The sequence below is a fragment of the Corvus moneduloides genome, chromosome 9, assembly GCF_009650955.1.
Source record: "Corvus moneduloides isolate bCorMon1 chromosome 9, bCorMon1.pri, whole genome shotgun sequence".
Taxonomy (NCBI): Eukaryota; Metazoa; Chordata; class Aves; order Passeriformes; family Corvidae; genus Corvus; species Corvus moneduloides.
The window spans coordinates 23073783-23099278 of record NC_045484.1 but is presented as its reverse complement, the minus strand read 5'-3'; the positions used below and the strand labels follow the sequence as shown (position 1 = coordinate 23099278).

Genomic DNA, 25496 nt, shown 5'->3' with positions numbered 1-25496 from the left:
AGCACGGCCTTTGGGGTGACACCCCACAGGGCAGGGAGCTCCAGCACCCTAGGGTGTGAGGGAGGCACCATCTTTTTGGCTGCAGGGTGACAGAGGCTGCACTGGTGGCTCCTGTGGGACCTTGTGCATGGGTGGCGCTGTTCGAGGTCACCCCACAGTTCTGCAAGCCTTTGGTGTAAGCAATGCTTGGCAATGCCCCCAGCCCTCCTGTGCCTGGGAGGTGTGGAGCGGCTGTGTCCGTCTCTTCCCTGCAGCACCGCCTGTCACCCTCCGGCGTCACCCCGGCACCAGGCACCGCCTTGCCCCAGCACGGCTTGGGCCGGGCTGTGGCAGCAGCACCCCGAGGCCACATGGCATCGACGGGGACAGTGCCTGCCTTGTTGCTGTCCCCTCGAGGCAGGCGGTGGCGGCCGGGGCGCAGTCCCCGCTCCAGCCAGGCTCTTCTCCTCCCTCCTGGGCGGGGAGAGTGGACAAGAGATAAAAGGGGGACCAGGGCCAGCTGGAAGCTGCTGAAAGCTGCTGGGGCCGGGAGCAAGGGAGGACCGCAGCGAGGAGAAGTGCGGTATCGAGGGCTCGTTCTCGCGGGGTAGAGGGCCGGGAATTGGGGGCACATCCACCTTGACCAGATCCTGCATCTCCCTGCTCCTTCCCCAGATCGTCCCTCCCAGACCCATATCCTCCCCCTTGCCCATTAAATGTGCTGGATACTAGAGGAATGGGGAATATCTTGGGGTGGGCAGGGTTAGGGGGCTGTGAGAGGAAGGGGCTTCAGACAGATGTTGGGACTCAAGGGCTTTAAAGGCTCTGTGTACCCCCAAAGCACTTTGTGAGGCATCAAGGACTCTCAAGGTGACCTGAAGGTGAAACCATCTCTGTCCGTGTAACTGCTCACTGGTGGCTGAGATGACGAGGGCTGTATCCCGCCTCCCTTCTGGGGTAAAGACAGCCCTCTGCCTGGGGCTGGGTTTGTTTTGTGGGATCAGAGAAGTGGAGAAGGCCCATAGGAGGAGGAGCACCTTCATCTCTATGTATGGAGTGGGTGTTCGCTGCCAGGGGAGAACAGGATGCTGTGGCACTGGGTGTCCACAAAAGATGGTAGCAAGGAGCTGGGTGCTCCAATTCCCCACCTCATCCCCCTTTCCTTGCCCCCTGGGGTGGGGGTCCTGGCTCCCGTGCCAGGACCAGGCCAACACTGCCCACCAGTCCTTGTGTGCCCTGGAGCAGGGTGCAGGGAGACAGTTTGGGGTTGCAGTGGATCTGGGAGGAGAATAACACCCCATGTCCCCCTGCCAGGGCCGGGGTCCAGGATGGGGGGGCTGCTGGTGCTGGCCCTGGCCACCTGGCTGGGGCTGGCCTCGGCCTCCGAGGAGGCAGCCGACAGCAGCCGGATCTGCCAGGAGGCACCGGCATGGACCATCAATGGCTCGAGCCCCATGGAGGGGGAGGCAGGGCAGGTGACGGTGGTGGCCCTGCTGAAGGCCAGCTGACAGTTCTGCCTGAGGCAGGCCCACAGGTGAGCCCCGCTCCCCCTCCCCAGAACAATCCCCGCCGCCTCGGGAGCGCATGGCAGCCCCCTGCGCCGGGAGCCCCTCCCAGCGCCTCCTTCCCGCAGCCTCGGGGGCCTGCGGGAGCGGCTGGCCCGGCAGGGCATGGCCGATGTGCGCTACATGATCGTCAACGAGAAGGCGCCGCTGTCCCGCGCCATGCTGCCGGAGCTGGAGCGCCATGCCCCGCCCGGCGTCCCCGTCTTCCAGCCGGAGCAGGAGGACCCTGACGTCTGGCAGGTCCTGAGGGGTGACAAGGACGACTTCCTTGTTTATGACCGGTGAGTGTCCCCCGACTCGCCTGAGGCTTTTCTGGGCATTACAGAGCGTTTGATGGGCTTCCAAAATCTCCCCTCATGGCTGGGCTGTGGGGACTCCAGTCCCCCATCTTGAGCCAGGCCATGGCTTCTCCCCTCAGGTGTGGCCGCCTGGCTTTCCACATCCAGTTGCCCTTCAGCTTCCTCCACTTCCCCTATGTGGAGGCAGCCATCCGCTCCAGCCACATCAAGGACTTCTGTGGCAACTGCTCCCTCTACCCCAACACTACCCAGGAGGTAAGAGCTGGAATGCTCGCTGGAGCTGGGATGCATTCTGTCCTCCGGCACTACACATCAGCAAAAACAATCTTATCTCCGTGTTGGGGAGGGGTTCCAGATTGGCAGCTGCCCTCGGCTGTGTTTGAGAGGGAAGGTGATGAAAGGTCTGGAATAAGGGCACATAAATAGGTCAGAGCTTTCCAGTTGAAAAGGAATTGACTAAAGGGGTCATATACCAGGTCTGGGAATGCTAACTAGGACTGTTCTGATATAAGAAAGGGGCAGGCAGTGGATGCAGAGGTGGCAAGCTCAGAGCAGAGAAAAGGGTGTAGCTCTGAGCTTGGAAGGTGATTAGTCACTTCCCAGGAGAAAAATACATCCAGAAATGCTAAATGCAAAGTCACTTTTCTGGACCATAGACAGCTTGAGCCAAGGGACACTGGTGTAGAGGCTTGTGCCCTGTGTGCTTCAGCCTCTCCTCTGCTCCCTGTGCCCTGGGTCAGGGCTGGAGAGCCTTTGCTCTGACCCACAGTTTTCTGTATGACGGATGCTGGTCTGCCTTCTTGCCAGCTCAGAGCTGTGCTCCCAGGCTTTCTGCAGGGCTCTGTGGGCATTCACATACCACACCAGTCCTTCCTTGTGTTACTTTCCTCAGGCTAACAGTACCACAGCGGGTCATGCAACCCCGAGCTCACCTCCTGAACACGAGGGGATGGAGTCAGAGACCCCCATCCACCAGCACAAGCCCCTCCATCCTCACCACCATGACGAGGTCAGCAGCAAGAGAGACACAAACCCAACTGAGGACCACAAACCTGCTACCCATGCTCACCACCACCATGGAGACCATGGCCAGCTCCATCACAAGGGGAAGAAGCAAAAGGAGGGGGATGAGCATTAAACCAGGCTGGGCAGCCTCGCAGAACCCAGTAGTGTGCAGACCACCCCAACTCACTTCACAGAGGCATGGAAGGACTTGCTTTGGGCTGCTGGTCACCAGCAGTACTGGTTTAACAACTCCCTCCAGCATCCCTCGTGTGGGTTGCACTCCTACGCTGTGATAGGGATGGAAATTCCCCTTGGACCCTGCTCAGTGCTGCATTTTCAGCCCCATGGCTCAGTTCTGAGCCTTCCTCTGCCACTGCCTGCCTTTCTGTGCTCAATGAAGCCTGCTGTGCAAACCAGGAGGTCTCTGGTCACTGCTGGCTGACACTGCACAGAGCAGCAGGGTGGGGGTGGAGGGGCCAGAGCTGGGATGGGAGCAGCACTGCCGGCACCCTCTGCCCATCTAGACACCCATGGATGTCCTGGAATGCCTGGGTGTCCTGGCCAGTGAGCGAGGGGAAGGACAGTGTGTGCCCCGCAGGACGTGGTCCCAGGGGACTGAGGGCACGAGGAGCAGTGGCATGTCGCAGCTCCCCATGGTCCAAACCCTGTATCCCCACAGCTGTCACATCCTGGCACCCCCCAGACCGTGCACACGGGTATGTGCAGTGGTGGTGGGTGGCCGCAAGATGGTGGCCTTGTCCCCTCTTGGAGACCCAGGGGCTGTATCCAATGGGCACAGCCCGAGGAGGACAGGGTGAGGATCCGGAGGTCTCTCCTGAGGGTAAGCGAGGTAGGAGGGCAGTGTGGATATCCGGAGTACGAATAAAACCTCTGTGAAGTGATCACTGCTCAGTCTGGCCTCTGCTGGGCCCAGAGAGGGCGGGGGTCTTGCTCAGCGCTGGTCTGTGCTCTGGGCACAGGGAGGGACACAGGGCTGGATGTAGACCCCATGATGCAGCAGCTGGTGATGATTTACATCCCGTGAGCAGGAGCTGGAGGCAAAGGGGTTGAAAACCGAAGAGACCCCATCTCTTCCTATCTTCTGGCTGCCTCCCAGGATGGGAGCCCAGGACATTAACACTGTGCTGCTTGGAGGATGTTTGGCTCAGCACCTCCATGCCTGGCTTGTGGGTGTGATGTTGGGGTGCCTGCCCCAAGCTGCTGCTTGTTCCCACATGCAGTCCAAAGTCACCATGGGCATCTTGTCCCCAGTGCCCAGACCAGTCCCCACTGCAGGCACATCGTGGGGCTTCCCCAGCCCTCAGGCAGGTGGGTGCTGTTTCCCTGACAGGCAGTCATGCCTGCCTGCAGCTTGGGGTGCCCCAGGCCTGTCTCTTCCCTTTACTCCAGCTCCATCCATCATCCCACACTGCCCCACTCAACACCTCTCTAGGCCCCACTGCCTGAGTGGGGAGCAAAGAGATGTTTTTCTGCTCAGTGTTACATGGTGGTGTGTCCTGCTGCTGGATTTCTGCACCCTGTCTCTGATGGAGGATGCTCTGCACCGCGACTGGGACAGGAACCAGGGTGAAAAGGAGCTCTTCCTCATGGGGATGAGAACAATGGGATCAGATGTGTCTTTCTCACCAGCCAGGGTCTCCCACGGGGTGCTGGCTTGAGACCCTGCTCCCCCTCCTCCATCTCTCCTCCCCCTGGCTCCTCTACCTGCTCCCAGTAGCCTGCAAGGGCACCTCTGTCTGCTGCTCCTGCCATCAATATTGAGGTTATCTTTTTCTTCTGGCAGCTGCTGTAATTGAAACAAAGCAGGCCGGGCCTCACGGGCTCGGCTCCTCTCGCTCATTTTGCCGGTGCTGCTGAGACAACTAATTCATCTTATCGATGCATGGTTGGCCTCTTTTCCACCAGATCCAGGCAGAGCGGTCTCCCCGCCACAGCTGGTAGGAGCAGGCTGTGTTCCTGTGGCGTGCTGCTGGGTGCTGCTCTTATCCAGCCTCTGGTCCTTGGCTTGCCTTAGCTGGGTGCTGGCCACCAGCAGGAGATGCCAAAGGAGCCAGTCGGGGGAAGAGGTGCAGACTGGAAGGATGGTGATGACTTTTGTCTCTTTCTTTGGCCTTCTGATGCATTATCAGCACTTGTGTTAAATTCCACATCCTTTCCTTGTGCAGCTCCTAAAGGAGGTGCAGGAGTGCCAAGGAAGTGACAGGTGATGAGTGGGGCATATATGGATTTGCACTCCCTCACTGATGACCAGTTCTGCCACTAGCCGTGGCAGAGAGAGGGATCCCATCTGGTGCTGGGTGTGTAGTCCAGTACAACAGCTACCATTTGATCACCTCCTAGCAGACAAATTTCTGGCCCTGAAAGCTTGGGTGGGCATTTTGCTGTGGGTAGAGACATTGAGGTGTGGGAAAGAGCTGTGACATCGTTTGGGTGAAGTCCTACATGACTGAGTAGTGGCAAAGGTTTAGAGTGAAGCTGATGCTATTCCACATATTGTTATGCAAAGACTTGAAGGGTTTGGGGTTCCGTGCTTGGGGCCCCTGTGGCATCATTCACCCCTGAAAGCTGCTAGAAACCTGTAGCTCTGCAAATCCTGTGTCAGTGTCTGTACTCCTGAGATGCTGAGGGAGAGCTTTGCTCTGGGTGGAGTGGAGAAGAGGTGTTTTGGGGGAGGAAACAGGCTCTCTACATCACCGATGTCTTGGAGAGTGATGGTGTTAGTAGAGTCAGAGAGCTTCAAGGAATCCTCACCTGTTGGGGGGCTGGCTCAGCTGGGGGGTCAAGGGCCAGAAACAAGGGCTGGCTTCAGGTCCTGACAGTGCCATTCCTCGGTACCCTGTTATCTGTGGCTGTGCAGATAGGGTGCAGGAGGGTGCACCATGGTACCCTGGTACCCGTGTCTGTGCCACCATCCTGGAGGAGGACAGATGCCAGTTTCACATCACATGAAGCCTTGGCCCTATGTGCTGCTCCTGCTGAGGGCCAGGCAGATCCTCTCAGGAAAGGAGGAACAGCCAGTCCCAATGTCAACAGAGGCCTCTTGTGCAGCGATGCTGTGTCAAGAAGAGGAATGGGTCCCTCCTCCTCCGCCCATTCATCTGGCAGCCGGGGTTGGCGTGCTGCCAAGCCAGGCTGCTTTGGAAACATTTCATTGAGGAGGCAGCTGAGCCTAGGAAAACAGAATGAAAATATACAGAGGGATCACTGTTGTTAGGCAAAATAAATGCAGGCGGCTGCATTTCTGTCCCCCAAGTTCAGCCCAGCCGGGCCCCTCTGGCTTCTATGGGGTCAGGGTGGCTGCTGCTGCCTGGGGATGGCAGCCATCTATCTCCATTGTGGCTTAGGAGCTGGGGAATGAGGCTTGGAGAGATCATCTGTGGCTTTGGCCAACTTGCTGATGACCCTGGTGAAGAGGCCCAGACTCATCTTGGTGTAGCATTGCCCAAGGAGATGGGACAGAGCAGAGAAACAGCAGCAGGGATGAGCCAGCAGCAGTGACTAGTGGTCCCTGCATGGCCACCAGTGCAGGGGGGTCGATGGAAGCGATGCAGGGGCTGCAGAGGTGAGTCAGATTTTGGCCATGTTCATTCCCATCTCCCTCTTCAGCATCAACCATGGGACCAGGCTGGGCAGGAGGCCCCCCAGCAGGACAGAGTCCATTCCCTGGGTTTTCAAAGCCCAGTTGCTTGGCATGCCCCATCTTCTGTCTGCTGGCAGAGGGAGAGCAGAGTCATCCCAAAGCAGTCCCCAGGGACAGAGGGTGGAGGTGCCTCTCTGACTTCTGAGCAAAGCTGCGTACAACAGGTTTGCCTCTCTTGTTGTTTCCTTCTACAGTCTCTCTCCTTCCTCCGAAGGCCTTCAAGCCACTCCATGGCCATTTGATGACCTATGAGAGACCCATTCCAGCTCTTTCCCTCCCTCCTGCTGGGTCCAGAGTGGTTTGGGGGAGGCATAGCTGGAGCCCCAGCCCCATGGAATACCAAAGCTCTCACCCCAGCACGGCCTTCTGTGGCTTCGTCTACTTTCTTTGTCCATCCAGCACAGTCTGGTTCTGTTATTTACAGCTTACATCAGGGGGTTGAAAGAGCCCAGTGTGAGCAGAAAAAGCCCAACCCACACTCTGGGAGAAACACATCTCACCAGCCCAACTCATGCATGGATTTGCAGCACAGGGCAGGTGCCCAGGGCTGAGACTGGATCTTGCCCTGGTCCTTGTGTTTGTAGGAGCTTTGCTAAAATTCAGGCTCCCCTCCTGCCAGGAAAGCAGACAGCAAGACAATCCTTTTTTGCCATGTGAAGGGTGTTTTGAGGGGTGATTGTGTCTCTCTCCACATGCCTCTCCCGGGGACAGGTTGGGTGCGATGCTGGCTTCCCAAATCCTGCTGTTGATGGCCTGGGATGATGGCAGATGTGACAGTGATGGCCCTCACGGCACCTGAGGAACCACAGCTTGGTAGAGCTGCCAAAATGCCTGACTCCAACTTCCCACCCAGCCGGACCCTGCGATCCACTCGCGTTCCAAAGCCAGGGCAGACCCCATGCTAAAGGCTAACCAGAAGCATTGTTTACCCCTTGCTTTGTCATCACTTATTCATACTCTTGTAGCCTGAAAAATGATTTTCTGTTTATTTTAGCATCCCTAATTAAGGGGAAGGAACTTCAGTGGCTGAAAGGGGGGTGCAGTGGCCCAAGAGGGCTGTTTTCTGCTGAGCTCAGCCCTGACAGCCAGCCTGGCTGGGATGGACATCTCTCCAGTGCGGGACTGAGTAACTTTCTGGAGCACTCTGTGCTTTTAGACTTCGTGCTGGAGAGGTGGCTGTTCCTCCTGAAAGCCAAGGGTCTTCGCCCAGCAGCTCCTCTGTGCTTAATTGCTGCCTGCACAGCAAATGCGTTTGCTGGAAGGGTGCTGAAATCTCCGTGGCAAGACAGAGGCTCAGCACTTTGCTGATCTTACAGGGGCTGGAGGAAGGCAGCCCTGGCAAGCCAGAGATGTAATGTCATGTGTGGGGGAGAGAGGGAACAACAGCTTCCAACAGCCAGAAGTCTCTGTCTGGGTACAAGGGGGAGTCTGGGTCTGCACCATCCCAGCCTGAGCAAACACAGGGACACACAGGCAAGTAGAGCTGTTCCTGGATCGATGTGAGGGTGAAAACAGCCATCCTACATTTGATCTTGGAATTCAGCCTGTGCTTGGAGAGGGGAGATGGTACTTTCAGTCCTTGCATTTCTCTTTTGAGTACACAGACAATTGCAGTCACACCTGAAGGAGGTCTTTGAGCTTGTCAGTTCTGGAAAGTTTTATAAAATAACTGGCTGGCTAGCAAAAAGCCACTTTATTAGAGTCCCTGCTGGAAGAGGAGCACAGCAATAACTCAGCGCTAATGAATCAGTGGAGAATCCACAGGGGATTTGAACGGTTTGACAGCAAAAAGCTCCAACTCCAGTCTATGCTTTGTTGGAGACCTTACTAGGCACTGGAAAATCTAAAAATGGTGCTCAACTCCACAGGCAGCCAAATCAAGGTGTTTCTCCTCTTGCTTGCAAGGCCAAATATTTCATAAGACAATGCTCTCTGTCTCTTCCTGGACATTGGATCTACAAGGATGCTAAGGAGTAACAGTCCTGGCCAATGGCTTCCTCTGCTCCCAAATGCATTAAGGCAGGGGAGCTACAGTTATTCCCTGTGTCCTTTCCCTTCTGCCTCTGCTCTGAACAGCATCAACAACACAGGAAAGGCAGAAGCAGCCACACTTCCAGTGAGTACCGTATGATGGAGGCTGCAGCAGGCAGCTTGGCTGCTGCTAAGCCTGTCTTTCGCTGCCTCAGAGCAGCAAATCCTCTGGGTGGCTGGAGCAGGAACTTGGTGTCTTCCTGCACTCTACTATCCTGTTTCTTTCCCATCGTTAATGGGCCATAAAGCTTCTTCTGCCCTTGTATATCTTCATCTGCCACCACAGGACTTCCCTGGTGCTCCCTGGGCCTTGCAAAGCTCTGCTGTCATCTCTAAAGGCTCAGGCAGTGTCATTCGTGTTAGTGAGGGCACAGCATTGACTGTTGGGAGTCAAAGCAATGTCAAAGCAGCATGGGAGCATCCAAGAGAGGGGGGAAGATGTCCAGGGAAAGGCAGTCTTTTTGCTGAGGATGAGGTTTGGGCACAGTGGGGAGAGAGAAGAGCAGCTGTGCAGGTGAGAGCACCCAAGGAGGTGACATCCCCTTAGGCTGAGATGTGGCACCAGCCATCACTTACCTTGACTGCCATAAAACAAAGCACAGGTTCCAGGAAGCCTGCAGAGGCATCTCATCAGCATCCTTGTCCTCTCTCCTTTTTACAGTCCTTGAATTTAGTTTCTAGTAAGATGAAAGCAGTTTTTCTTACTCCACAGCACCTGCATCTTAAAGCTGGACTTCTGATTGAGCTGGCACCCAAAGAATTTCCCAGGATATTGCATTGCATTGCTGCCTGACTGTGGTCTAAAGCCTCAGGGGCTCCAGCCCCTTTGGTCAGTCAATTTTCTAGCCAGGGACTCAAAAAAATTTACTTCCTGGAGCCAACAGGAGAAATCAGCACTTGGTGGATAACACCAGTGGTCAGGCCTCTGGCTGGAGTTGGTGGGTTGCAGCATGGGCAGACCCTGACCAAACAGCCTTGAAAACAAGAGGAGAACCAGGGCTGCCAGTGGTAGAGGCTCAGCAAATGGCCGGGCTCAGGAAAGCGTGCAGTGAATTATTGATGTACCTGGTTCCAGGCTCTGAGTGAGCAGCATCAGGGGCTGGGCGGGAAGCTGACATTTTGCATCCTTCCCCAGGGAGAAGAGGTCTGTCCATGTTCCCTGGGAGGAGAAGAGCTCTCCCCCTTGCAAAATTCAAGGCAGTAATGAAAGGTACAGGGAAAGATGGGGAGGAATGAGGAGCAACAAATGTTCCGAATGAAGAGAGAGAGGAAAAATAGATTGGTTTGTCTTTGAAATAACATGCTAACCCCCCAGAGACAGGCTGGCCAGCCACTGCACCGACCTTGCTTTGATTTGAGTCTGGATTATATGTTTTATGCAGTGAAAAGTCAGCTCATTGGGAATGAATAACATCCCTGCTTGGGCTGAAGTCTAAAATCCTCTTTATTGGCACTGTCTGGGGACGACGTAAGTAAGGACACTCAAGGTTGTCACTAGGTGAGCTCTGCAGCGACTGGTGAAAGAGGGACCAGACAAGCTGGGCTGCTGTGTCCCAGCTCTCATGCAGGCTCACCCTCTGCCTGAGCAGCCCTGGCAGCTGCAGGGAGACACAGGTGCCAGCAGAAATTCTGTGACACCAGAGCCCACAGCTTCCATCATCAGAAAAGCTTGAGATTGCTGGACTGCTCTCTGCCAGGAAGGTGTGCTCCACCTTGGGCCAGAAGGGTGCTTTGGGATGGCCCTGTGAGGTCCCTCTGTGTAGCCAGGGAGGGGCAGCGGTGGACAAAGCCCTTCTTCTCACCCCAGGACCTGTCACCACAACAGCAAGCAGAGGTGATGGGCAAAATGCAGTGCTCCTGTGGCAAGTGCTTCCTGTCGCAACAAACTCTTACAGAGAGCAAAATGGCCTTCAGGGTTAAAGAAATGGGGACGTGATTCCTGGGGAAAATCTGTGTGTAAACAAATCTATGTGCAGCTGCTGCCCCAGGCCAGTCCCTGCCACTGCTAGCACTCATTACTTTGAACAAGACCGACGGCAGCAAGGAACACCTCAGCCTTCAAGGAAAACCTCTTCCTGACCTTCATCGATTAGCTTGTGGCTTACTCTCTAAAATGGAGATCTCTCATTGCAGTAGCTCTGTCTGCTCTCACCACCCGCCTGAGACCTGATTCCTTCCCTCCGTGTCCTGCAGAGGAGACCTTGGGCTTGGAGGTATCTCGTGGCAGAGCAAAGGCACATAATTATTTCCTGTTCCCTAATTGCGTCGCCCTGTTATTCCAGGAAATGTACTCTTGCTCTGTCAGTAAGAATAAATAGGAGATCTCTGCAACAAGGGAGTAACCGGTAATGGTTTAGATGTGACTGAACTGCAGATAGGAAGGAATCGGTCTTGGATTCTCAAAGCACTGAGAATAATAGCAAGAAAACTGAACTCGGAGACCTGTGAGCTCTGCTCTTCCTCAGAGGTCTGTGACTTAAATTTAGACAGGACACAAAAACAGGAATGTATTTCTGGGGAAAATCTTGGAATGGTGTCCTGCTGGACACAGCAGCAAAACGATGGCAGGGTGTAGAGGCCCAGAGAAGTGGACTTCAGTTGCCAGAGCCCTCTCACCATCAGCCCTGCACTGTGCCAGTCCCAGGGGTGCTGCCATCACCCCTGGCTGAAAGCAGATGCTGGCAAAGAGTCAGCTCCCTGGATTTTGGGGTGCCAACTCAGGCAGTATGTGCTGAATATATTCATACGTCCCTTTAATGTAATCCCACCTGAGAGCACAACAGAGCTCCTGGGAGCCAGCAGTACCTATGTTTTTCATCTCCTCCCCCAAAGGCCATGTGTGCTACAGGACCTGGCGGTTCCTGTACCCGAGCACCCTGCTGTGATGCGTGGGACGAGCACCTTCACTACAGGGCTTTAAAAGAAAAAGCAAACCCTGATTCCCATGGAGGGGCAGGGCACTGCTGTCTGCTCTGTTACTCGATGTAAAGTCGTAGGTGATTACAGGTGAGGCTGGGTAACCAGTGGGTCAGACTGGGCGCTGGAGCCGGGCACCGCCGGGCACGCATTAGGAGCAGTGCCAATCCCGCCGACACTCCCGGGGCAATGCTGCCACCTCCAGCGCCGCCGTACCCCTTTGTCTTGCTGGTCCAACTCAGGCTCCTGGCGCTCGGATGGCCCGCCAGCCCCTCACTCACCAGCTCCGTGGGGACCCATAGCCGCGGGGCTTTCTCCTCCGAGCACGGGGGGCACAGCGTCCCTTGCGTGTCCCCCTCCCGCCTGGGGACACGGCCAGGAAGACAGCGGGCGGTGCCCAGGGCAATGCCCTCACCACGGGGGGAGCCGGGCAGGTGCCTCAGGCAGCAGCTCCCCGACGGGCGGCGGGGGCGGGCGGGGGGCTGCGGAGCGTCCCGCCCCGGCGGGGCCGGTTCCCGGCCGGCGGGACCACCCCCCCCCGGTCCCCGCCCTCTCCTCCTCCTCCTCGGCGTCTCTCCTCCCCTCGCCCGGCTCAGTCGGTCGCAGCCATGGCGGAGGGAGGAGAGGGAGAGGAGCTGCTCCGCCCGCCGCTGCCCGCCGGCGCCCCGGGCCCCAAGCGCTTGTGCTCCCGGGCCTGCCCGGCGGGGGGCACCGGGGCCGTGCACCCCCGTCCCGGGGCCGCGGGGGCCGGCTCTGCGGGGCCGGGCGCGGGGGCCAGCGGGGCCCCTCCGGCGCTGCCTGGCTGCTGCCCCGCGGCGGCGGCGGCGGCGGGGCCGGCGGGGGTGGTGGGGCCGGCGGCGGCGGCGGCGGGGCCAGGGGGCGGCGGCGGGGGCGGCGGGACCGGCAGCCTGCTGCAGCCCGAGTCGCTGCTGGACGCGGCGGCCAAGCGGGTGGCGGGGAGCTGGGCCTTCGAGCGGGTGGAGGGCCGCTTCCAGCGCATCCCCGAGCCCGTCCAGCGCCGCATCGTCTACTGGAGCTTCCCCCGCAGCGAGCGGCAGATCTGCATGTACTCCAGCTTCCAGCCCGGCCGCGCCGCTGCCGCCGCCTCCCCCGCCAGCGCCGCCGCGGGGGGACCCTCGGCCGCCGCCGCCCCCGCCCCGGCCGGCGAGGAGAGCCCCGCCGCCGGCCCGCCGCCGCCCGCCGCCCCCGCCGCGCCGCAGGGCGAGGGGCTGCCCTTCCGCCGCGGCATCCGCCTGCTGGAGACCGGCGCGGTGGACAACGTGCTGCAAGTCGGTGAGTGCCAGGACGGGGCCCCCGGGGGCTCGTCTGTGTCCGTCCGTCCCTCCCCCCCCCCCCACCCCCCCCCAATCCCCTCCTGCACTTAAGCCTTTTGTCTGGCGCGCTTGTGGTTTGACAGGAAAATCCTGCCCCGGGGGCAGGGACCGCCGTGCGCTCCTCCGGGAAGATGCCGGCTTGGGGTTTGAGAGGGTGGGAGGGTGAGGGTGACCTCCCCCCGCCTCGGGGGGTGCGTCTGCCCGGGGGTCACCGGCAGCTGCCCGCGGCTTGGACACCGTCCGTCCAGTCCGAGGGGGAAAATAAAGACCACCCCTCTTCCCCCCCCCTCAGAGTGCCCGTCGGGGGGTTGTATGGAGGGCACGCAGCCCTGCCGCCCCCCCGCGACCCCTCAGCCGCGGTCCCTCTCACCCCTGAGCACCCCCCACCCGGGCTCCCACGGGGGTCCTGTCCCTTCCACCGGGAGATAGGCTTATAAACATAATGCATGTCTCCAACAGCTCCGAGCGTTCCTCTTTGTCCTCTCCATCAGGGGTTTTCCCTGCTTGGAACATCTCTAGGGGTGGCATCAGCCCCCGCTTTCCTCTTCCCAGCCCCTGCACGGGCACGTCCAGCGGGGCCGGCTCGGGGGGAGCGAAGGGGGCGGTGGGGGGGTGACAAGTTGGGTGGACCCGCGGGTACCACCGGTGACCTGGCGTGATGCGCGTGTCGGGGACGGATGCGCGCGGCCTTCTCACGCTCGTTCGATGTCGAAGGGGCCGTGGGAATCATGATGGGAATAATGGCATCGTGTTTTCTCTCCATGGGCAGGTGGCTTTTGTGTGCGCTGGCGGAGGGGGAATGCCGGAGAGGAAATGTTCCTCTTCCCCTGTCCTTCTAGTCCCTGTCCCCATCTGAAATCCGCATATATTTAAAGAGAAACAAATTGGGGTGTTTTACATAAAATAAGCCGCTCCTCGTTGTTATTGGAAGGGATTGAAATGCGCGTTCCCATTAAAATGACATTAGGCGAGAATTTGTTTTGCAAATGCGAAATGTAAATTCATCTTGTGCCAGGGTATGGCGTGAATGAGTGAAGGGAGGGTGGTTTTTGTTGTAAGAAATGGGTAGTTCGCTCTGTTTATTCAAAGAGCCATTCTTCCTTTTGGGGAAAAAAGCTGCTTAAAAAAATAATAAAAATCCCATTTGGTACAGTTTACATTCAGAAGAGCATTATCAAAACATTTTCCATTTGAGATGTGAGAATGGGAGGCAGCAGCAGAATTCTCCTCCCACCTCTGAGGACATGCAGTGAAAATTCCTGAAGCACAAAAGGTTTTTCTCTGAGGATATGATTATACCCTTTTTTTTTTTTTTTTGGCGTGAATTAATATTTTGTAAGGGCTGTGTTAAGATGATTAATTATTCTGTTTAAAATACTGTGAAAATCAAAACCAAATAATTTTTTTAGAAGGAGAGGAGTAGCTCTTCAGGAACTTTAAAATTAGGGGGGAGGGAAGATAAAAGCTTGCTGAGGGTGATGTTTGAATGACCTGCTCACCAAGGTGTGGATGCAGTGAGCTGGTGTGGGAGTGGGAGACAGAGGTGATGGTTGCCTAAACCCAGGACTGGTTCTGTACAAAGGAATTTTCTTATAAAATGAGTTTTTAAATTTATTTGTCTTTGAAACATAGCTTTGATGAGCCTTTATCCAATTCTGTGAAGGATCTGAGTGAGCACTGGGGTCAGGTGCGTGTGGGACACGCAGCAGAACAGTCCCATCCCAAAGTGATGTCCAGTGCTGGTATCCAGCATCCCATCTGCACCGTCTCCCTGCTCTTCTTGCTGCTGCTCTGGGCGAGCCAGAGAACAGGGAGGATGGTCCTGGCTCTGGTGTTTCACGTCCCCCCCTGATGAGTCTAAACCGTCTCCCCAGCTTTGAAACCAGAGCTCGCGCTCATTGTCCTCCGAGCCATCAGCTTTTTAGATGAAGCAGCATGTTCTGGAAGCGCTCGCCGCAAAGTCGGTGGGTGATTTATCTCATGTTTTCACAGCCCGAAAGGGGCACGCGGGATGCTCGCCATGGGAATTTGCCTTTGGAGCCGGGTGGGGGGGAGGGGTGGGGTGGGTGGGAAGGTTTGGGTCTTGGCTGTAGTGTGGCTCCTCTTCACACGGCAATGGGTGGGTGACGTGGGGTCGGACACCTCTGTTTTTGTCCTCAGAGCAGCCACGTCACAGCAATCCCTGCAGCCCTGAGCTGGAGCAGGAAAATTTACATCAAACAAAAGGCTGTGAAGGGCTGTGTGTTTATAGACAGGAGGCATAGCTGAGATGTCCTCCGCCAACTTTCCACATCCATCCTGTGGATGCCTCTGGAAGGTGAGGTGGAAGAGCTCCAGCCACCAGAGACACAAACACTTTGTGGCTGCATGTGTGTGTTTGCAATTAAGATAGGAACTTGGGAACCATTATGTCTTGGAAAAAAATAAAACTCCAACCGTGGCTTCCTTGATGCTCTCCAGCACTAAATCAAAACTACTGTTCCCCTCTAAGGATCCCCTTAACGGACACCACCAGCTCCCGGCGCCATGACCTGAGGTTTGCACAGTTGAGATTTGCTGTTAATAAAGATCAGATGTTTATACAGTTGTGTTTCTGACTCAGACCTGTGAAAAAATAGGGATAGTACAGATGTGAAATTCCTTCTCTGTGTGGTTGGAAAAATCCTTTTGAAAAATTGAAAGACAAAATCCAGGAGGAATGACCTTCTGGCGATGGAAGATGGTGTGGAGGGGTGAGGGTTGTGCTCATGGGGACAAAGTGCTTCAGGCTTTGGCTCCTTCGTGCTTACAAAGCTGGCAGGTCTGAAAAAAACATATATGCCACATTATCAACCAATAATTCCTTCATGCTTAGTAAAACTTAAACGAGGCTTAGACCCTGATCTCACTGGAGTCATTAAATTGATTTTTTTTTTTTTCCCTGCTCAAAGAAAGATCTTGGATGTTGAACACAGGCATCTTTGTCTTCTTAAAAACTGCTTTATTATTATGTGTACAGATCCCGTCTTTGTGTGTGTGTGGTGTGTGGGTTTTTTTTCTTTTAATTTTTAGACAAATGACAAAAGCATGCAGGAAAGGAATGCAGAAATGCCAGGCTTAATATAAAGCATGCAACTGCACTGCATGCCGGGAATCCTAAAGGATACAAAACCTTTAACGACAGCGGTTAATTTTTAACAAGTTCACTTGCATAAATATTTATGAACAAAAGTTTTTACACTATTATCTCTTGGGTTTTTGGAGAGAGAAAAGACCTTTGGTGGATTTTGACAGTAAGCTGTGATCTGGCAGAACAAATACATGTTTCTCGCCTGCGCTCCCCAGTATGGTATAATATGGTTTGCCCTTGAGTCATCTTGGATGCTGATGGGTGGGCAAGTGTCTTGGGTAATTTTAGGGGGGAATTCTCCTTTTTCATTGGTTTTGCAATTACTTACAAGAGGAAGCATCGAGCTTTGTGTTGTTCTTTGGGTTGTAACCAGCCACTTAGGAACCTACATGGTATGTGCTCCTTATCCACAGATAAGCCTTTGTGCCCCGATGGGAAGGTATGCGGTCCGGCCATAAGTACATAGGCAGAATTTACTTTTGCTGTTAGAATAACAATGAAGCAGGGCTTTAAAATGCCCTGGCTTTGTAAACACTTGGAGGGAGCCTGTTTTTTTTCAAACCTGCAATTAATTCTGGATATTTTATCTGATGCTTTGCAGGTCAGTCATGGGTACCTTCACATATTTCCTAGTCTGGTGTCTATGCTGGACATGTAGGTGCTGGGGATTTTCTAACCTTGCTTCAACAGCCTTCTGACTGGGCAGAGGTTAAGCAAGACCTGATACCTGTAAATGATATCTGTAAATGCGTTTTAATTGGAGGAGTTCAGATTTGGAAGACTTTTATTACACTACAGTTTTCAGCTTGTGTTGGTGTATGTTTGTAATGATGCCTGTTGAAATGTAGCTTCAGAGGTAAAAATACCGATGGGTTCCAGTGTGGTTGAAACCACTTCTAGCTTTTTTTTTCAAAACTATATTTAGGTTTTAAGCTGCTTTTTTTCTTCTCCCCTAAAAATGGTTTCCTGCCCCTGTGACGTGGTACAGAGCAGTCTAAATTTATATCCAGTGGTGTGTTGCTTTATAGAACTGTTTATTTTGGGGAAAACACTTTGATGGGGCTCTCTAGGGCGAATTGTGGTTGCTTTTGTTTTGTGTAAAGATTGGTCTCCTCCTGGGTCTGGTTTTAAAGCTGTATCCGGCAGAGGCAGGTTTGGAAGGAACACCATGGGATGTGAAAGGTTTTTTCAGGTTAAATCTCGGTGTCCTGTGTCTGAATGCTGCTAAGGGCGTTTAATTTTCCTGTATCCTCTTAGTTTTTGTGTGGGATGCTTGTTGTGCAACATGTATCCAATTTGCTAATTAATTTTTACTTTGTTTTTCTTTACGGGTAGAGTACTCAATCCTACCCTATGTATTAAAATACTTTAAACCACATAAAAGGAGCTGGCAGAGGTTCATTAGCACTATCATGATGGAAACTCTTGTACATTTTAAATATACATTAAGCTCTTTAGGTTTCTAATTATCTTTTTCTTAACATATATAATTAAAACAAAGTATTACTAGGCATTAGAACTTACGATCTGTTTATTGCTGCTCCCTCATAGGTGAGATACTTCTTGAGCCTGTTCTGGAATGTATTATAGAAACTGAAATAGAAGATGATGAAAACCACCAGAGTTTCTTGCTAGTAGTGCAGGGAGGGCTGGGATGACAGCTGGAATTCTAACCTTTTATTTTAAGCAGATTTATTTATTGGCTTTTGAGTCTTTTTTGAAGAGTATGAACAGATCCTCTGAGGCTGGGATGTCTTTTGAACTAGGTGGTTAATTAAATGATATTAACTTAAAGGCCAAAGACTTGAAAAATAAAGAGCAAGAAATAAAATATTTAGTTTCAGCTTTAAGAATAAATAGGTTTGAAACATTTTTCAGAGTGTGAGTCCTAGTTTCTGCCTTGAGCTGGCAATAGCAGTTTGTTCTCAGCTCACCTGTGCTTTATAAAGCTTAGCCCAGGTGAGAAACTGGCTTTCTCAGCTTCTAAGTTGCATGTCATTCACAGCAGATTTTAATTTTGCTCACATCTAGAGGGAATATTTTAGGAAATATTTAACTGTGCTAAAACTGCAATAACATAAACCACATGTGCCTGCTTGCTTTGTTTTTGAAGCTTTATGTGAGGGAATGTGCTTTGCTGTTATTTGACGCGCACTTTGATGTTAGATGTTTTATGATTAGTTCCTCAAACCTCAGATAGGACTTTTGGAAAAGTTAAATGAGCTTGTCTATCTGATAGCTCTGTAAAGTCACATTCAGCTGTGAATTGTCTTGTGGTATGTCAGCTTTTAATTTGCTTTGGAAAAAAAAAGTTAAAAAATAATCTTGGTTGTATTAGGATGGAAGAGTTTGTGGGCTTATGTATTTCCTTGGCATATATTGGACCTTCACCCTGTAGGAGGACCTGGTCCATGGGGGAGATGGAATCCTTGGTGGTTCTGGCGTTATGTCCTGCTCTCCTTTCCCAGTGGGAGACCTGCTCGCCTCTGGGGTTAGATAAGATGAATGGCATGGCCAACCTTGTGCTTGCATTTATTCTTCAGAGGTTTTGCATTTAAGTGACATGGACAGCTCTATGTTTAGTAGTGATGCTTGTTTTCCCCTGCTGCTCTTGAGGATGGAGTAGCTCATGTGGGTGAGGAGCTGGGCCTGGTTTTTTGGGGGAGCAGCAGCATCTCTTCAGCCTCTCAAGGCAGCCAAGTCTGGGGATTTTCGGTGTGAGGCCAAGGCTTGTTGCTGCATGATGCTACTTTGTGCTTGAAGCAGGTGAATTTTCTTCTGAATATGGGGGAGGTTTTGCTTTTTCTCTCAGGGATGTGAGGCTTTGACTGCTCTCTGAGGAGCCAAACTCATGTAGCATTCTGGGTGAGGTGGTGGGGAAGGAGCCTTTGCTTTTCAGGGCTTGTTTCTGCTGGTGGGGCAGTGGAGGACACCTGGGCAGGTGGGTGCTGGGATCACCTCTGGCTTTGCTCAGCAGGAGTCGGGTGATGGTTGAACCTGTGCTTCTCCATCAATCTCTCCATCTGTGGCTGGTGCCAGTGACTTTATTTTGCAAGGAGGTGGAGGTGTGGAATACCTTGAGGGTGTTAAAGATGAACTTGTGGTATGTCCTATTGTATGTTTGATGCTGTCTTGAAGAGGTTGTGTCCTGGAATTGTCATAGTCTTGGTCTTCTGGGGATGAGAGGAGGGGAGGAAAGCGACGACTCTGAGTAACTGGTTCCTGCCTCTGCAGAGCCTTGACTTTCTCCGGAATCAGCATCAATAGAAATTGATCTGTTTTCTGATGAAAACGAAAACTCAAAGACATCAAACCTTGGCTGTGCTAGTAAGTTCAATAGGACAAATCTAGCTTCTGGAGCCAGGATGTGGGATGGCGGTGGGGATCTCTCCCTGTCTGCTCACAGAGCTTCCATCCTGGAGATGCTGTCCTCCACACTCAGGAGAGAAGTGCTGAGCCCATTTCATTTTCCACCTGTATTCACAGGGGTTTGATGTATGGGCTTGACCTCCAAGTTATTTTTTGCCTTTGCAACAGGAGTTGGGAAAGGTCCTGATAATACCTCGCAGAGAGACACGGGTCCTTCAGAACCCCTTCTTGGGGGATACAGGGAGGAAAACATCTTCACAGTTTTACAGTAAAATGTCCCAGAAATAAAATTCAATTTTTCAAAGGCTTTTTTTTTTCTTCTAATCCTGGTGTTTAAATATGAACAGATTCCACTTGGTTGGTGTGGTTGGGTGTGTTTTGTTGAATGCTGAGGATTCACCTGTGCACGACACCACCACATTTCTCTCCAAATGGATTTTCTAGTGCTGCATTTTAAGAGCATTTGCTTTTTTGTCTCAAGCTTACGGCTTAGGATTTTGTGCAGGATTGGGGTTAGTCCTTGTAAAATGGTGCATTTAAAGTAAGGCACAAATTAATAAAACCCTGGGCTTTTACTTGTCGCATTGTAGGTGCGTGTTGCCAGGGATTTTTCTTTCCTTTTTTTTTTTTTGTCTCATTAAAAACAAAGACACGAATGTGCTTAGGAAGCAGATCTGCTGGGATGCCAGCTTGGAAGGGTTGTGTGCGGATATATTGGTCCAGCTTGTTGTCTGCAAATGTCCTGCTGCTGTTGCCCCGGGTTAAAATGGGACAGGGGGATCTGTGTCCCCCTTGCCATGCCCTGCTTGTCGCTGATGCCCATAATAAGCTGCCTGCACCTTTGCCACCCAGCTCTTTTGGCCAGGACTGCTAATCATTATTGAGGTTTGCTCAGCAGGATGCGGCATGGTATCTGCCTGGCTGCTGTCCTTGCACCTGAAGACGGTGCCCGTGCCCCACAGCTGCTGGCATGGGGGGGATTCCCCATGGGAATGCTGGAGGCTTGGTGTCTGGGAGGTCAGGGCAGGCTGTGCCCCCGTTCTGGATGCTGACCAATAGCCCCGGCCTCTGTCCTTTGACTGATACCAGCATGTGGGTGACTGCTTTGGGACACCAGTCACAGGCATTCCTTGTTACTGGTGCTGGGGTGGCAGGAGGTACTTCGTGCTGTGCCTTGTGCGGCTGCCTTGATGAAGATGAGTGCCCTGTCAAAGGAGTGGCAAAGCAACAAATGGTTCCCGAGATAAATAAAATTTCCATTAATGAACTACAATGGCTTTGGATGCCAAATTAAAAGAAGTGTGTCTGGAGGATGAAAAATAAATGCATTTTCTGACTCACTCACTAGTTCTCATCTCTTTTGATTTTCTTTATCATCAGAAAGACATTTTTAATTTTTTTTTTAAAGCCAGTTGTGTTTATTTTGGTAACAGTTCATTGGCTGCTCTGTGTACAGAAGCTTTCTCTTGAAAGTACTGAAACTATATTAAAAGTGCTTTTGGCTGTCATCTTTTATTTTGCTTCTCCTTCGTTCTTTTCCCAAAGCTGGGTCGTTGCTATATCAAATGCTCTGAAACTGTCTGGTAGCATTTTCCCTGTGGTGCTCCGTATAAACTGGAAATAAAAAGGGAAGAAATTGCAGGATTTGGGTTTCTGCAGCTTTTTTCCTGTGTGTGTCTGTGTGTGTGTGTGTGTGTGTGTGTCCCATTGAAGTCTGAGCAGCTGTCTCCATCCACACAGCCCGCTGATGGCATGCACAGATCAGTTTCTTGTGATTGAAAGGAGAAATAATACCCCAGTGTTCAGAGAGGGGTTGGGGATGAGCGAGCACCCAGGAAGCAGTGGGTCTCCCCTCGTGCCTGCCCCTTGCCTGCTTGGCCCAATGACCAAGGGTGCTGGAACCCCTGTGCTTGTCCCTGCAGCCTTGTGGCTTTATATCCCAGCCAAGGAAGCATCCTGTGCTGTTGGTGGTGGGCTGTCCTGCTGCAGCATCTCCACCCCGGAGAGTGGGCTCCTGCATCCTGCACCAGTGACCTGCAGAGGCCCCGTGGTTTTTATTCTTTCTGAGGGCGTCGAAACATTTCGGCAGCACTGCAGCCGCTCGCTACCAGCGTGTGTTGAAAAATACCCAGCAAGTGTCGAGCATCTGTCTGTGAAGGGGGAGGAAATCCCCCCCCGTTATTATTTTCTCCCGATTGTCCTCGCTTGGTGTGGCTTTGGCTATTATGGGTTTGTAAAATAGAGCTATATATGACCTTTTATCTTACAAGAAATAGGTTAAGCCATTTTTAAAGAAAGTGGTGGAGTCAGCAGTGCTGCTAAGGAGCTGCTTTCGCATGGTTGATAGGCTGTGAAGCCGCTCAATGGACTTTGGTTTCAGAGACAATATCTGTTTAAATTAATCTTTGTCAGATACATGCCACTGCAGACAATTCAAATTCCATTTGCTTTCTGATCTCATAACAAAAAAGCACCTTACACTGGTTCTTTTATCGGAAAATTAACTTTTGTCTGTGTGTCCTGGAAACAGGGGTGGCATAAAATCTAGTTAAAAGGCTCTGTTATAGGAGGATTCTGTTTCTTTGTACAAGGCAGACTTTTTTTTCCCCCTTCTTTCCCCTGCGTGCATTTAAAAAGAAGACGAGTGTTTGAGATAGATTAAGGAGAATGCCAGCAGATGGACCGATTCTGTTGTTGCTGCTGGCAACCATCTAAGCAGCCATTTTGAACAATGCTGATACCGGGGTACTGATAACACAAAGATGAGGATGGGATAAATATCCAGCTAGTCCCTTTCTCCCCGCCTGCTCCTCCTCCCTCCCTTTCACACCGCCGCTGCAGCCCTGTTATTAGAGAACCTGATTGTTTCCAGAGAAATGCTTCATCCTCTTAGCTCAGCTGGTGGATGTCTAGCATTGCTTATCTCCTTGATTTTCCTCAGGTTGGTGGAGACACTGGCAGATCAACTTCTCCCAGGAGTGCCCACAGCATTGGTCCTAAGAGGAATGGGATTTGGAATTTGAGTGCTTTGCAGTAGCAATACTTTTTCCCCTGCCCCAGTAAAGCATGGGGTAGTTGGTCCTTCCCTTATAAGTGGAGACAGTTTCCTTCCATACTTGTGCACATTTTATGTGCTTAATTACAAAGTGGGTGGCATGAGATTGAGATCTTCTGTATGCCAAAGCAATTAGTATGGGGCAGAGATTGCAAATTGAGAGCATCCCCCTTGCCTGGTCTCCCCATCCCTTTCTCCCGCTTGCGTTGTTGTCTGGCTCTTGAGTATTTGGGTCATGTTCATCTCCTGGACCTGCTGCTCTTGGAGCTTCTTAAGGTCAGTACCAGTATCTCTTGGGCCTGCTGTATTTTTGACACTGGAATTGCTGGCCTTCTATGTCTCTGTCTTGTTTCCCAGCTCTAAGGAAATAACCCTTTAACTGATGAAGAAAACCTAACCAAGCTTCATCTTTTCTGAGCAAACAACAAAAAGGCTGGTGTGTGTTTTGCAGTTGGGTCAGGATTAGCATGGGGCTGTTCTGAGAAACCTACTGGGCTTTGCCCTGAGCTCAGTGTGGTGTAACATGGTCCTGAATGTGGTTTCTGGGGAGTAGTCAGGGGATGCTGTGTAGCCTTTAAATGTTCCTGGAGCTCAAGGTGAGCAGCAGTAAGCTGGTGTGTTCCTCTTGCCTTGCACAAGTCTGCAGACCGTGGGCTGAAACTTTCGTATGTTGACATTGCAGCACCTCTGAGAACTTTTGAGTGAGGCAATGCTTTAACTGCAGCTTTTGGTCCAGTTAAAACTTCATTTGGGTTAAAAACTGTACAGATAAGTCTCAAAGAAATCTGTATAGAATAGAATCATGGAACATGTATCTAATTATACACAGTAGATGAAACTTTACTGTAAAGCAGCAGATGTAAGGATTAAAAAAAAGAGCTGGGCAAGCATTTTATGGTTTCCCTTTTTAATTTGTCCCCTGTGTCTGGTACGTTTGAGGCAAAAGTTATTTCTTTTTTTTTTCCTGTTGGGAAGTATATTTTCCACCTTGAGTCTTCCCTCTTTTAAGCTTGCCTTATTTGATCTGTAAGATGTGGACTTGCCATATTTGAGGTACTTGTTAAAACAAGGGGCATCTGGCCTGAAAGTAGAAAAATCAGGCTGTAAACTCCACTTGGAAATGTTGTCATGGTGTGTTGGGAAGTTGCTGAGGTCAGCTGAGCTCCCTGAAGACTTAGACTGAGAAGCTGAGGGTCTCAGTAGGTTATCTGTCTTTGAGGTTAACTGGCATCACTGACAGATGCTTTTAGTGCGCTCAGAGGGCTCCAGTCCCTGTGTTGTCCCCAGCCATCTCCTCTTTTGGTGGCTTCTGCCATGTTGCTTGACCTTGATTGGCCTCCTGTTGCATTAGGAGATGACTTCTGGAGACTGGAAAATGGGTGAGGGAAGAAGTGCTTGTTTTAAGCAGGTGCCTTCTAGGAAAGATGATGAGTGGGACAATGGAGTGTGCTCTTCTGCCCCTTTGGCTCATGATGAGGTCAGACCTTGAAAGTTCTGGCAGGTTTTGGTGGAGTGGAACTGCAACCAGTGTGTGACAAAGCACGTTGCTGAACTGAAGTAGCTTCTGGTGTGCTGCTTCTGTTCACTTGCTGCCTCTGTGGAAAATATTACTCACCAACAACAGGCAAAAAGCAAGTGCTTCTGAGCATGACCAAGAATGAGCAGTGGGGTTTAGAGTACTTTTAAGCTATGCCCTCTGAAATGGGGCAGAGTGGAGCTTAGCCCTCTTCTTTCCCTGAACCCCTGGATTACCTGGAAATGTATCTTGTCTCCCCTTTGTAGAGCTCTCTTCATCTCTTACTTCTCTTGAGTTTGACTCAGTCTGCTTTAGCTTCAAGGGACCCATCCCACTGCATGACATTCAGGTTCTTTGGCTAACCCTCCTCAGGAGTGCTTGATAACAACCAGCTTTTTTGAGATTGAGGAGTATGTTCAGTGGTCTATGAGGCTGCTGATTTTGGCCTGACCATGTTGTTGGGGGGCATATGGAAAGTGAGTATCTTCAGGTACATCACTGTCCACTTTGAGTCACAGTCCTCATACAGCTCAAGCCTCCATTATCTCTAAATTTCATTGCAGTGACATGGTTTGAAAAGTTCCCATGTGCTGTGCTTTGCTTAAGCTGGAAGTTATTTGCCAGTGGCTCACGGTGGGCTGCCTTCCCCGTGGGGTATCTCAGAGGCAGAAGGGAACTGGAGGTGTTTTACAACTGGTGCTGTACTTGCTGGGAAAGGGTGCAGAGTGAAATTTTGCTCTGTTACCTTTCTGTCTGTGTTGTGATAAAAATTTGCTGTGACTTAGGCTCTGAAAAATCATAAAAACTTAGTAAAACTAGACAGGATAAAGATGAATTGTTGTTTTAGTCATGGCTCAACTTCTCAACTTTCCCTATAGAAAAGAGGGATGTGGAAGGATGACTTAATGGGGATTGGTGCTTTCCATGAATGATGCATTCCCTGTATCTGAAGGAGGCACAGGGCAGTGGTGAGGTTTTCCCTTGCCTGCCTCCCTGGATTTTGGCTTGTTTCTGGTGGCTCCCAGTGCAGCCCAGAGCCTGTGGTGCAAATGCTGTGGGAAGGCCTGATGCCCAAAAGCGTTTTTTTCCCCACCCGTTCCCACACCCGCACAGAGGTAGGCCACACCAAAGTTTCCTGGACTGTGAGGTTTGATGAACCATTAACGTAAAAATGCCCTGAGTGGGAAGAAAATGTTTCCAAGGCCTAAAAATCTTGCAACGCTTCTGAAGTGGGAATGGAAGCTGTTGTTTGCCTAAGCAACATTTTGTGCTTCTGGCTCTGCTGTGAGCTGGCTCTGCTTTGTGGGTGCAAGGGTATGTTTGGGATCTTGCTGAGACGGGAAGGCAACCCTCCAGGGCCGGGTCAGCCAGAGGGGCCGCCTTCCAAGCAGATGTCCTTTTGGCGTGAGGCTCAGCAGGTTTAAGACAGGATGTCCCTATACTCCAGAGAGCTGAAAGAATTGAAATAAGTAACAGGCTGGGAATGTCTGAATCCAGTTATGAATTCCTGGGGAAGAGGATTTGGCAATGGCAGGATGTCTTGTGGGCAGGCTGTGCATTGTGATTGGGGGACACACCTCGCTGTCCCGTGGGCTCTGCTGGGAGCCCAGCGCTGGCAGGGCAGCTTGGCTGCATGAGCCCCTGCCTCTTCAGGACA

At 52.1% G+C, this 25496-nt stretch overlaps 2 protein-coding genes across 4 annotated transcripts in view; both read left to right on the top strand.

The window, feature by feature from the left end:
- Window positions 1-455: 455 nt before the first annotated feature.
- On the top strand, window positions 456-3750 carry LOC116448259 (selenoprotein Pb-like). Of its 3 annotated transcripts, none has more exons than XM_032118415.1 (5): window positions 456-557; window positions 1294-1513; window positions 1613-1825; window positions 1963-2098; window positions 2736-3750. In XM_032118415.1, the coding sequence occupies exons 2-5, from the start codon at window positions 1308-1310 to the stop codon at window positions 2979-2981; spliced, it is 801 nt and encodes a 266-aa protein (XP_031974306.1). In that variant the 5' UTR covers window positions 456-557; window positions 1294-1307; the 3' UTR covers window positions 2982-3750. The 3 variants fall into 3 exon arrangements, with proteins under 3 accessions (XP_031974306.1, XP_031974305.1, XP_031974308.1); XM_032118414.1 differs by having other exon boundaries at window positions 462-562; XM_032118417.1 differs by lacking the exon at window positions 456-557 and adding an exon at window positions 568-586.
- Window positions 3751-12049: 8299 nt separating this feature from the next.
- The window catches only part of ZSWIM5 (zinc finger SWIM-type containing 5), a 98156-nt gene continuing 84709 nt past the window's right edge, over window positions 12050-25496 (top strand). The window contains exon 1 of the mRNA XM_032117555.1: window positions 12050-12749. Within this exon, the coding sequence (XP_031973446.1) occupies window positions 12065-12749 (685 nt within the window). The 5' untranslated portion in view covers window positions 12050-12064. The remainder of the gene's footprint in view (window positions 12750-25496) is intronic.